At 38.0% G+C, this 13,870-nt stretch overlaps 1 protein-coding gene across 5 annotated transcripts in view; it reads right to left on the reverse strand.

Moving 5' to 3' along the window:
- Positions 1-3,320: 3,320 nt before the first annotated feature.
- LOC117435441 (suppression of tumorigenicity 18 protein-like) overlaps positions 3,321-13,870 on the reverse strand; it is a 109,790-nt gene continuing 99,240 nt past the window's right edge. For 3 of the 5 annotated variants that reach the window (XM_034058590.3, XM_059016795.1, XM_059016794.1), the window contains 5 exons: positions 8,438-8,659; positions 7,617-7,708; positions 6,799-6,902; positions 6,570-6,713; positions 3,321-5,650 (listed from right to left, as the gene is read on the reverse strand). In XM_034058590.3, coding sequence (XP_033914481.3) covers positions 5,510-5,650; positions 6,570-6,713; positions 6,799-6,902; positions 7,617-7,708; positions 8,438-8,659 — 703 coding nt within the window. In that variant the 3' untranslated portion in view covers positions 3,321-5,509. The remainder of the gene's footprint in view (positions 5,651-6,569; positions 6,714-6,798; positions 6,903-7,616; positions 7,709-8,437; positions 8,660-13,870) is intronic. The other 2 variants (XM_059016784.1, XM_059016793.1) reach the window with 2 other exon arrangements.

Here is a 13,870-nt window from a genome sequence, read left to right on the forward strand (position 1 = left end):
CTCACAATGCTCACTGCCTATGGATTGATTCAGCACTGAACAGCTGTCTTAGCTCACAGACTCTAAATAGGAGTGCAACAGGTGGGTTTAAACCAGCAGTGGAGGGCTAACAGTGTATAGTGTGTGCCATGTCCATCACAATAACAACTTGAGGCTGGAAAGTCTATTGTTATTGCTGGGATTCTTCTTCTTCTTCTTCTTCTTCTTCTTCTTCTTCTTCTTCTTTCCGCCAGAGATGCTCAAACTCAGCAGTTTCGGTAGAATGGTAGATGCTTATGGGAAGATGTAAATGCTAAACAACTTATGTCATAAGTCACATGGTTTGGCCACAATATTGGATTGAAAAATAAAATATGTAAAAATGTGTCTTTCGTAAATGACTTTTTGCAGTGGTGAAAGTTGGTATAGTTGTTGAGGGATAGTCCAAGATTAACTGGTGTTTGTAAGAAGCTGATAGGTTGTGTGGTATGACGGCCATGCTGCATGATGTCAAAATCGCACGGAACAGACGTCATAATCACAAACTACAAAGATCTTCATCCTGAAATCGCAAGTCCGATTGAACCAAAAATTGGTACACGTGATCCTAGTGTGGTTGTCTTTAAAGGTTGTTCAAGGGAAGTTGCTACAATAAAAAAAAAAATAATAATTGGGATGACATCATCAATATACAAAACTGGCTAATAACTCTTTATAGTGGAGATAGGGCCATGGTTACTGTGGAACACAGATAGTAGTAACCCATGTATGCTCTATCAAAAAATGTCATTGATGTAAAACTGCCTTATAACTCATAATAGAGTGCACATAGGGTCATGGTTACTATGTAAAAATGCCATTGTGCACTATTTGCTGAAGTGTTTGGTACTGGTACTGCATTCTGCACTATTTGCTAAAGTGTTTGGTACTGGTACTGGTAATGACATTTTGCACTATTTGCTATTTTGGTAATGGTAATGTTACTGGCATTCTGCTCTATTTGCTAAAGTGTTTAGTACTGGTCCTGGAAGCCGTAAAGTTGCTGGAAACTCTAGTTATTTCTATTATTCAATTTACATTTAATTTATTCAAGATTTATTATCATCCTTCAGAAACATTATTGTCATTAACAAAGCAGCACTAGACCAAACCGTTGTAGCATATGTCCACTGAATGTGATCTTTTTGTAATATTATGCTAATCTATGCACTAACTATACAGTTGCAGATAACAACTACGCTTCCTCAGCGGCACAGCAGAGCATTTATCTCACTGTGCCAACAGTGACAAAACAGATTCATGGTTGGTTGGTAAATTTAAAATCAGTTTCCACAAGGTATAAGCAATTAATGGTGAGCAAAAACTATAAATGGGCTAAAATCTCTGAAGAGCCTGTCTTCAAAATCTAAAAAAGGCACCAAGTCTCACACCATGACACATTCACAACATGTGACAAAGCAAAAAGATTCATGCAAAGTGTTTTTGTTTTCAATCATTCGTATATGAAACCATATGACCAACATGTAGCAGTCATGATTGAGAAAACGTGCAGGGGTATAAAAATGCAGGATTATTACTCACATGTTGTTATGGCTCTTTAATTGCATTTCTTTTTCTTTTTTGTTTCAACGTTTACATTTTGGTAACTTATTACACCAAGACCATAGTCAGCTCTGAGGCACCCGAAGCACGGGCCTCTGTAAAAATCACACTAATAATTATTTATTTAGGCCCTTTTACATGTTGCTTTGCCGCAAAATAAAACACTTTTCATTGCTTGTGTGCATATATTGATTCCCAAGTCTGATACCTATAGCCTCCATGCTCGTCAAAATATTAGCATATTTTTTACAAGGTGAGGCAAAGTAATACTGTTAATTAGAAAGAAGTACATAGAATAATAATAAGGAATAATACATTCCCTTGGTAGCCCGCAGTTTAGCGAACCCAGCTTATTATTATTCCAATTCTAAACTGTTAGTGGACGTGGCTTGTAAACTGCTGTTTAGCGGACCACGTTTATGCACATTTAAACAATTCTATATTGCAGATATGTTTAAGTAAAAACTATTGATAATAACCTATTTAGGGTTGTGTTTGTTGAAATCTAAAGAAAAGTTTGCCCATCCTATCTATACAATAGTTTAGGGAATTACTGGTACTTTTATTTTTCAACTTTTACTTGGGAACGTACACCAGTAGAAAGAAATGTCTTCTTCTAAGCCTCACAGTGTATACAGTTTATCCTCCTTCGTGCAACAATGCTGGAGCTCTGACTGAAATGAATGGAGTACTATGGGAACAGAAAACCAGCATTGTTGCAGGGGGAATGTGAATGCTCTCGAGTAAATGTTAGAAATGTATTGTCCAGTTGATTTATAACCCATAACATGTGAATACAAAATGTAGTCGGCAATATGTTTACAAATACAACGCTACCGTATGAACAACATGGGACACAGTAAATGTAACAAACTGTGTTTCTTTTCAACTCCGCAGGGTGTTCTGTTACAGTTTAAAGTTAACTTCTTATTGTGTTTAATAAAACACAGGTTCTGAAACTCAAGCCACTTAAGTTGTGAATTTTTATTTTCTACCATACACAAACTGTACAACACAGCACATTTCTGTTTATGAAATAGTAAAATTGTAAGGAAACTTCAATGTAGAAACTACTTGAAATGAAAAAAAAGCATAACTTTTTTCCTTAAAAAAAAGCCTAATTTACAGTACAGTTTCATATTACCAATGTAGTTCAACACAAAATTCAGTGCACGTTACAAAATACATCAAGTACAAACAAGGAAAAATAAATATTCTTCACAAAACTTCCTGAGCAAACAATGCATGGCATATAAATTAAATATTAACAATAACAAATAAATAAGCAGAATGATACAGTTTTGCAATTATCATGAATTTAAAAAAAATGTTTGATAAAAGTTAAATATATTAAAATTACATTTTAATGAGCTGGCTCATTTTGTATAAAATAAAACATTTCTTTGCATTTTAGCAAATGTTCATTCTGTTGGCAGGTTTGTGTAGACTTGATTATTATTATTTTTGTTTAAACTGCACAAAATGTACTGGTCTAGTCTAGTCTAACAGAACACATACAATTTTAATATACAAACATTAGTTAATGCAAACTAGACTAACTGAAAAAGAACAACAAACCCACAATTAATCCCTAAACCTCAGTTCAACCAAACTTAAGCCTGCAGGTACTTGAATTATTTTTGTAAATGCTTAATAACACTGATATTAAGGGCTCTACTTGACAAATATTGCAAGTCTAATATCAGTTATACAAACACAAAATGTTATTTTTTGGTAGCGTCAGAAAAAAAAAAAAAAAAAAAAAAAAACATGTTGGAATCTATTTCATTGATCTTAAAAGCAGCAGATCTTAATAACGCCCAAGCCCTTAAACTTGTACATCTGTTATTGAAGACTTTACACCAGCAGGATTAATACATTTAATAAGCAGTAGTATTTCGATCCGCCTCTGTTTACAGCATTCAAATTTACCGTTATGTATTTTATGAGGGATGTAACTGATTTAATAACACATTTTAAATGTGCGTTGTTTTATGTTATATTCTTCGTACATCTGGCTAAGCACAATATATCTTAATTGCCAGTGTATTTAAATATACTACATATGTCTGTAAAGTCTGAAAGGTACAAGTACCTATTGATTAAGCAATTAAATACCATAAAGTATTTTTAAACACTTGGTTTTTGGTTCTCTAAATATTTAATACTATACATTGGCTTTTTGTTTAAACAGTTATAGGTGGTTTTTGGTTCAGTGATTCATTCCGTCCTAGCTTCTGTTCATAAACACATATTATTTTCAATTGGAAAATATTCAAATATTCAAAATGTAAAGTACCACCAAACTGTCATTTCCAAACTGCTCTTTGACCAAATATGTAAATCAGACATCCCACCTGTTTAAATGCAAACACAAAACTGTATTGTTCTTTTTTCGGGAAGAGAGCCATAAAAGTGGTATTAGATTACAGTAGCAAAGCCATAGTGTATTCAAGTCTGGTATAACTTATATTTCCCCCAGTGTATATCGATAGGCTGGAAATGACAACTACATCTTAATCAAAGATTAAACTGAAATAATGGTGGCTTTGAAACAGTCAAATTGCGCTAAAGTCACCTGAAGTGTCAGTTTTAATCACTTCAGGTAACATTAATAGCTATTTTAAGTTGTTATCTTTATTTAAAACAACCATTTATAATTTTTTTAAATAGTGTATTGTGAATATAAAGTAGATGCTGTTTACCAGGTAATATGGTACTATACACAGAATGGAAATTGTAATATACTTCATGAATACATTTACACAGGCACATATATGCACACAACTGTACTGTATGTGCACACATAAAGGTAGTTTGTATCAGTATAGACTAGAACATTAAAAAAAAGATATATTTAAAGATATTTAAAAAGCTCCTGATAACATTGTATCATCAGTCATCAATCTGAAAGCTTGGACTTTGCTCAACAGTTGAAATCAACATGCAGTCCTTCAAGAGCAAATGTTGATGCATGTTGATAAGTTTGGATCTGGCGAGTATCACTTTAGGTGAAAAGGAGGAACAATTCTTCTTTAAGTGCCAATTTGGGAGGGGCTATAACAATAACACATTTTTACATGCTTGGATACCTTTTCTGGATATCTTTGAAGTGAGACTATTTTGATCATTTCTATTTGGAATGTATTTTGTACTGTCACAGTAAACGTTTCACATGAACATACAGTATTTGAGACAATGGTAGTTCAGTTGCTTCGATATAATAAATCTTAATAAACTGAAATGATCTTATTAAGCTTCAGTTTCAATGTTTTCTGTTTCAGAAAAAATGCCATTTGTCATTATTGCTGGACAATTGTTGCTACTAACAGCCCATTGGATGGCAGCATTTCACCATGTTTTTGCCCAAGAAATGTTCCATGAATTTTGCTCAGTAAAAATGCTAAATGAAAATGAAAGTTAGCAGTTAAAATATTCTTTACAATGTGCAGGCTATATAAATTATTAAAACTTCTGGTCACAACATTACACATAAAAACTGCTTAATTTACCTTATAAAATCGAAATGCATGTAACCTTATTTTTCACGCAGGAAACCATTCTGCTTAAATATGGCAGGAATAAATTACAAATTAAATAGCTAATAAGTTCAGTACAACAATACATAATAAAATATAAAAAAATTACAAATTCACAATTAATTTACAGCAAACTATAAAAAAAAAAACTAAGTGCAAAGGGAAAAAATTCAATAAAATAAATTTTTCAGGTGAATTGTTGTTAATGTCCATTACATGTCACCGCTGTTACTGGTATAAATATATTTTAGTGCAATGTGTCAGCTGTAATACGGAACTGCATTTCCAAATGTCTTCTCTTGTATATGCAACCAAACCAGTCCATCCCAAAGAATCCAACTGTTCAGCAGCATTTATAGCTTTGATACAATTTATACTGGCTTGAATGTTTACATGTGAATGCCTTTTACAGCTTGTTTGATGCTTTCAAGAAGAGCTTTACATTCAGACGAGTAATCATGCTCCGAATTGTTATACATGTCTGTCAGAGTGTTCACATAGGCTTCAAAATTCTGCTCGCTGATTGGCCCCTGCGCAAAGATTTAGAATGTGGAAATTAATTTACATGCAAAACACTTATAAAAAAAACACAGGCACTCAAGTGTTACCTTGTATCACCTGAATGCTTTTTGTTGCTAGATTATGTTTAATATCCTAAACATTTAAACTTTAGGATTAAACATGTTTAAACTTCAACAGTTGGGAATGTATTTAACCAATCAAAAAATCCATCATGAGTGCTGTTACATTTTTATAATATATTGTAATATAACATTGTTGTGGGTGGGACAACATGTCTACTGCATTTGTGTACATGGAAAATACTAATAAATAAATTGTAATAAATAAAGAATAGCAATTGTATAAATAACCCTACACTTTACACATCCTACTGTATAAACAATGGTTAATCTTTTAGAAAAAAAATGTAAACATTTAACACATGGGATAGGTTTAAACGCTTGAACTCCTAACATCCCTACAGGGTACATTTACTCATGCTTTTTTACAGACTGGTTAAATGTTTGAAAACGCCAGAATACTCTTTAGAAAGATCAACCAAAATCTTGGAATTCAAAACCATAAGAAATTAAAAAAATATATATATCTTTAATTAAAGCGTTAAAGATTTGTGAACACAGCTCTGTATTTCTGTATGTCACCTTTTCAAAACTAGTGTCAAGTAGGCAATTTGAACAGACTGAGAATTGAATTAGTAATTTCAGAACTTAAACTTTGTTCCAATGTAGGTTTTAATACAAACCCATTAGGAGGGTAAGGGGTCTGTTCATTTTGTATTGGGCTATGAATAAGCTTTGTTTTGGTTTAATAGAAATAATAAAAAAAAACTATTTTACAATTGTATCCCGTGCCTGTCTGTAATGTTAGTACTGGTTTCAATTTCTTTTAAAACGGATTTGGTACCAAAAGAATCAGTGGCTAACTTACCATTTGAGGGAGTTGTATATCAGAAAGACTGTTGATAAGAGCCTGACTCAGACGAGCTAACTCCTTCAGCAGGCTGTCATTGTGCTGCTCAATCAGCTTGTTTTCTTCTTCAATTGATTTTAAATTACATTCCATTGAAGATATCTGTCATTTCAAAGACACAATGTTCAGTTGTACAGGTTGTCCGTGAGCATTTGTATGAGAGGAAAGTTCACTGTTAAATGCATACCTGAGTCTGGAGTTTCTGCATGTCGGCCTCTATTTTAAGATTGGATTCATTCAGTTCCTTGATCTCCTCATCGAGGTGTTTCATGTCTTCTTCATTTTCTATACCTGCATAAAATAAGAAAACACTTTATTAAATATATGATTTTTTTTTTGTTTGTTTTTTTACATATTTTCTATTGGTATACATGTTTACATACTGTCATACATTCACTAGTAAATGCAGGTCATAATCAGCAATACATTGTCAGCATGCCAGTGAATACAATGACCTGCTTTAGGTTCACTTCTATATTGATACAGCCTTTGTCTTTTGCTTTCAGACTCCATCAGCTACAGTATGCTGTTTGCTACAGCAAATCTTAATTGATGATTACCTTTGCAGTTGTTTTCTATTTTGCAGGGCATATCATTATTATTATTATTATTATTATTATTATTATTATTATTATTATTATTATTATTATTATTATTATCATTATTATTATTATTATTATTATTATTATTAAAAAATGCTCTGCAGTTTGCAGCAAATAGTATTAGTTTTAATGACTTCAGCAATGGATAAGGCAGTAATTCATTTTTTGGTAAACTTAATCCCACTTTATTGAAAGAACAAATTAACACAAACCCTCTGTGGAAACAGTCCAGAAAGGTTTTAGGTGTATGCCAAAAAACAAGAGGGCCCAGCATTTTAATGAGAAAACAGACTCCATTTACCAACAGTTTTAAAAAGTGTTTATTTTTCTTAAATAATGTTTGATATTCAAGAAACTGTTCTAAACAGCCGCTTTGTGAATAGGGGTGTAAAAAATGTTGTACCGCTGCTTGCTTTAAGTTTAATTGTCATCATCTCTTCTCCCGAATGCTTACATTTCTTGATCGTCTGGGCATTCAAAGGACATCCAGACAAACTGAAAAAAAAAATATGCAAACCAAAAAAATTATGAAAATATGTAAAAATATTAAATACATATCCAGGTGTGTAAAGTTGTATACAAGTCGTATGGTTCTATTGGGATATATTTCAGAATAGGCTGTGGTCTAATGATCAAAACCTCCTGAAAACAGCTTAATGCAGGTAATGAATTGTTAGTCGTAGATGTCATCCACACCTTTAAACACACACTATCATGAATTCAGAGGTAAAACTATTCAAACTCATGTAAAAACTTTTGGCTAACTCTTTCATCACTGTATTCATCTGAAGAAGCCATGAGTCAAAACAAAACAAAACAAAAATCACTAGGCACCACTTCAGTGCTAAATTGACACCATTTTTTTTCTAAAATGAAAAGCAATCTGATGATGCTAAATAAGTTAAATCATTTTGTACAGTTGTGTTAATTCTTGTTTATGTTGCATTACCAGTTTGTTTTCCCCATTCAAAATTAAAGTTAGCTGGGGCTAACAAATGTTTTTTTAAACTGTAAATTAGAAACTTGCCATTCATCTGCTTGTAAATAGAGTTCTGGACCTTGGTTTCATCTGCCTTTCTAACAAGTTTCAGGTATTTTTTTAAAATTTGGCCCACTTAGAAAGATATGATACTTTTAAATGGGGTTCTCTAGGTTTTAATGTCTGCATCACAAATGCAAATACATTTAACTATCACACTACAGAGAACAGAACAAGTATCTTACCTTCTATGAGTGACAAACACATTATTAGCATGACCTAATCCATTACAGCCTGGCAAAGGGCAGTGTGGCAGTTCTTGTTTGCTGACACTCCAGGAGAATGGAGACCCATTATTGGAGCTCTCCTTCTGTCTCTTGGCAGCTACAGGGCAGCCTGATGCACTGCGATGAGATGTATATTTGCCTGATGTGTGACCCAGGCCATCACAACCAATTACTGGACATCTAACAGCAAACCAAGGAAAATATATTGATGTTAGAGCAAATTCTTCTTTATCTGTCATGAATTAACAGCACACTGTACATTATTGATGTTGTGGCAAATGTACAATGTGCTAAATAAATGATAATCACCATTCTGCAAATTGTAAAGTGCATGCTAAAAAAATTGGATGTTATTGCTTTTCAATAAATGTGATGGTTTTGTTAAAAAGAAAGAGCAAAGTACACGGGTCACCTAATTTTCTATGAACCAATTACACTTAAAAGCTGTGAGAACCCATTAAACCACCTACAAACCACCTACATATTTAAAATGGGGTTCCACCATGATTTAAGAAAACAACACAACAGTCAACATCGAGAGAAACAGCAGTTTCTCTGCCATGTTAGAAAAAAAAATGATGGTGCACTCTATACAGGACCGAACTTTGTGCTAAATCTGGGGTATCACCAAAACTATACTATAAGATGTAAAGGCACCATTCCTAATGTTGTATGCAATTCCATACATTTTTACATCAAATTTGAGAAATATTTTAACATCTGTCATACATGAGGTAAGTCTTCTCCCGGAGAATTTCAAAAAGCAAATCATGTATTATATAACATAACATGTATTTGATACTTCTCCTTGTAGATTTGGACATGACGAAGGGAATGCAAAAAAGTTTGAATGTTAATTGCTTTATTTTAATGTTTTTAAGCTTATTCATCTCCAATGATTTATTGCAGTAATCCGTGGAACTTAGGACCCTGGGGAATCCATACAATAATTCCTACAGCCAATGCAAGATGTGTTCCTCGCGCTACAATGTAAGTTATGTTTTGGGTTATCTCTCCCAGCGTGTGTCTTTTATTGTTTTATTTTGACCTGTTTATGTCTTCTTGTATTTGTTTTGCAAACAAATGTAGGTACTTCGTTTAGTGAGTTTGTTTAGCTTTTTAATTACTTTTATGTCGTTTAGCCTGTTATTCGGACATGTTTTAAAAGCCAATTTGGGTTTGCTTTTTTACGTGTGTTTTATTGTGTTTCACAGTTTGTATGTTGTGGATACACACCGTAATTTACATGGCTGTCTTGTTTCAAACCGTGATTTAGTGATTGTATTTATTCTCTGTGTTTTAAACATTAATACACTAAATAATTGTGCACTCTGGTCCTGCTAGCATTAACTTTTCAGTGGAAAGACACGGGTAAAGCTGCTTTGGCAGTTTGTTTCCTTGTATTGTCATCTTCTACCAATCTACCTGCCTGTAACACTCGTTTCACCCTGGTGACATTAGGCTGCATTAACACTGAGTCCATTTCAAACGGACTATGTTTGGTTAGTTTCGTTTGAAACATTATAACAGTGTGCTTGCTGTTGACGCTTATCTTTGAACAGTTTGGCTTGGATTTTGGTGTCTGACCAAATTTTCTATTGGGGCTTCAGTTTCTCACACTGTCCATGTAGTTTAGGATTACCAGATTTCCACAGTGAAACTATAAAAAATGGTGCTAATACTACCCGCGTTCCATAGAGCTCAGTGATTCTTGCTAATTCTGCATTTTTGTCATTTGCTAATCTTAAAAAGAGTGTGTCTCCAGGTAGAATGTATCTATTTTCTGAAACAAGTTGTGAGTACAGTACTGTAGTCTATATCTTCCTTACAGGGAAAGGAAAGCAAACAGTTTTGTTCAAGGAATGTATAGCTAGAATTTTTGCATGTTTTATCCATTTATCCAGCGAGTTTATAAGTTACTCGGTAAAACTGCTTCAAAAATAGTAGCGACATAAGGGTGTAAAAATGGTTTTCCATCCACTGCACATTCTAGCATGTCAAAGGAGAGAGGTATTGCTGCAGAACAAAGGCTCCCACAGCGTAGCTCTCACAGGGTAGCTCACGCAGGGTAGTGCTGCGTGTGCAACTCGTAACAGACGTCATCATTATATGCTACAGCCGATCACATGATAAGGGTGATGAATTTATGTACTATACCTTTCGTGATGTCATAGCCAATTTGCATGTGTTGCATCGTTTTCTGCCAACTCGCATAAAATATATTCGCTAGATGATTTTCCATACAGTTTTTCTAGTCATTCTTGTCTAGCCAGTATACATTCTACCGAGCAAGCACCTTAAAAAATGGAAATGAAACCTGAATAATAATAATAATAGTAATAATAATAATAATAATAATAATAATAATAATAATAATAATAATACTACGACTACTACAACTACTACTACGACTACTACTACTACTAATAATAATAATAATAATTGCTTACAGATACTTTTAGTTTACATTTTATTAGAAATGTACCACCGCGTTTATTTATTGAAAAACAATTTTGTTTCTTTGGTGCGCTGTGGCAAAGTGCCCCGCCCCTGTGTGCATTTGTGTGTTTTGTGTATGCATGCGTGCGTATGTTAATGTCGGTGTATAGATTGGTACACGGGATATAAACGGGTCTGTGTTTCACGTATATTTAAAAAGTGTAGATTTGTATTTAGGCACGAGGAGAGCACAAATCACTTCACGTGCTGGTTAAATGTAATATGTGAGCACGGGGTTGCACAGAATTAATTCACGTGCTGGGATTCAAGTGAATAATTAATTAGTAATTGAATCCCAGCACAATAGTATATATAGACGCACATTTCTTGCACTCAGGGTTGGGTGTTCGGAAGAGGAGAACGGGTGAGAGAGAGAGGAGAGTTAAAATAAGTAAGATCGTAAACGTAAAGTGTTTGTTCTCACCGTGTCTGTTTGTCTGTCCGTGCACCGTTTGTTTAGTGTTAGTCCGTTTTGTATGTCTGTTTATTTTGGCGCAAGTGCCGTGTCCTGTTTTTGTGCTGTTTACAACCCTTTTATTTGTTAATAAACGCTGAGTGCAGCCATTGCACTCAGCTCATCAACACCACCGTCTCTGTCTGTGTATTCCTCTCTGGTCTGACGCTACCCACTCTGGCCGTCTTTGTGACACGTGGTGTCAGAAGTGGGATAGCCGCGCCTCCAAGCGTCAGACCAGGAGGGGTCTGGATTAAAAAAACAAAAAAAAAAAAAAAATTACAAATATTGTTTTGGGGGAAAAAAACAAAACAAAAAAAAAATCAATGGCAGAAGACGCCATCAAACTGCGGGGCTGGTTCCTGGAGAATGCTGGGCTGGAGGCCCAGTCTCTGCCCATAGTCGTCCGGGTCCTGTGGATGATGGACAGTGAGAGATGGGAGGCATATCAGCAGGAACACACCCCAAACACCTTGGAGGAGGGTGTGGAGTTTGTCCTCAACTACCTGGAGGCAACCATAAATGGAACAGCAGCCCAGGTAGCAGGACCACCAGCAGAGGAGTACCTGCTGTCCCCATCTCCACCAGCAGAGGGTGAGTACCTGCTGTCCCCATCTCCACCAGCAGAGGGTGAGTACCTGCTGTCCCCATCTCCACCAGCAGAGGGTGAATGCCTGCTGGTTTTGCCTCCACAGCCCAAATGGGAGGAGCCTGAGCATCCACAGCCCAAATGGGAGGAGCCCAAGCGGAAGGAGCCCGAATGTCCTACGCCTGAGTGGGAGGAGCCCGAACGTCCTACGCCTAAGTGGGAGGAGCCCGAACGTCCTACGCCTGAGTGGGAGGAGCCCGAACGTCCTACGCCTGAGTGGGAGGAGCCCGAACGTCCTACGCCTGAGTGGGAGGAGCCCGAACGTCCTACGCCTGAGTGGGGGGAGCCCGAACGTCCACAGCCCAACAGGGAGGAGTCGGGGCGTCCACAGCCCAACAGGGAGGAGTCGGGGCGTCCACAGCCCAACAGGGAGGAGTCGGGGCGTCCACAGCCCAACAGGGAGGAGTCGGGGCGTCCACAGCCCAAAAGGGAGGAGTCGGTGCGTCCACAGCCCAAAGGGAGGCAAGTCGGGGCTTCCACAGCCCTGGGACCCAAGCCACCAGCAGAGGGAAAATGCCTGCTGGTTCAGCCCCAAGAGCCAGAAGGGGAGGAGTTACAGGCTCAACCCCCTGAAAATTTTTGGGGGGGAGAAGGGCAGGATGCTGGTGTCCCCCAGCAGCCTCTCGCTATGCTGCTGAAGGCAGCACGGCGTGCACATGCCCAGCCGCCACAGCAGAGGGAGCCAGCACCGCCAGGAGCAGAGGAGCTGGAGCTGCCTCTACCTCCACCACCTCCAGGAGCAGAGGAGCAGGAGCTGCCTCTGCCTCCACCACCTCCAGGAGCAGAGGAGCAGGAGCTGCCTCTGCCTCCGCCACCACCACCGCAAGGAGCAGAGGAGCAGGAGCTGCCTCTGCCTCCGCCACCACCACCTCCAGGAGCAGAGGAGCAGGAGCTGCCTCTGCCTCCGCCACCACCACCGCAAGGAGCAGAGGAGCAGGAGCTGCCTCTGCCTCCGCCACCACCACCGCCAGGAGCAGAGGAGCTGGAGCTGCCTCTGCCTCCACCACCGCCAGGAGCAGAGGAGCTGGAGCTGCCTCTGCCTCCACCACCGCCCGGAGCAGAGGAGCAGGAGCTGCCTCTGCTGCCCGTACCTCCGCAGGGAGTACGGTGGCCGGAGCCCCAGAAAGGGGAGCTGCCGGCCACGAAGAAGGGGGAGGAGGTCTGGAGACCACTTTCCCCAGCAGCAGTTTCGCTGCAGGAGTTCTTGTGGCCGGAGCCCCACAGGAGGGAGCTGCCGGCTACGAAGAAGGGGGAGGTCGGGGGACCGCCTGCCCCCGCAGCTTTTTCGCTGCAGGACGGGACCAACAGGCTGTCAGCCGTGCCACTACCGGCAGGGGTGCTGACAGCATGGCCAGCCATGGGCCCACTGAAGCCTCCCTTCCCAGCCCGAGACTTTGTCCTGGACTGCTGGGTTTTTAAGGGGGGAGGTGGCCGTTGAGGCCATGTGTGCTGCGCACAAGGGGGGGTATATGTGGCAAAGTGCCCCGCCCCTGTGTGCATTTGTGTGTTTTGTGTATGCATGCGTGCGTATGTTAATGTCGGTGTATAGATTGGTACACGGGATATAAACGGGTCTGTGTTTCACGTATATTTAAAAAGTGTAGATTTGTATTTAGGCACGAGGAGAGCACAAATCACTTCACGTGCTGGTTAAATGTAATATGTGAGCACGGGGTTGCACAGAATTAATTCACGTGCTGGGATTCAAGTGAATAATTAATTAGTAATTGAATCCCAGCACAATAGTATATATAGACGCACATTTCTTGCACTCAGGGTTGGGTGTTCG

The sequence above is a fragment of the Acipenser ruthenus genome, chromosome 3 (assembly GCF_902713425.1).
Source record: "Acipenser ruthenus chromosome 3, fAciRut3.2 maternal haplotype, whole genome shotgun sequence".
NCBI lineage: Eukaryota > Metazoa > Chordata > Actinopteri > Acipenseriformes > Acipenseridae > Acipenser > Acipenser ruthenus.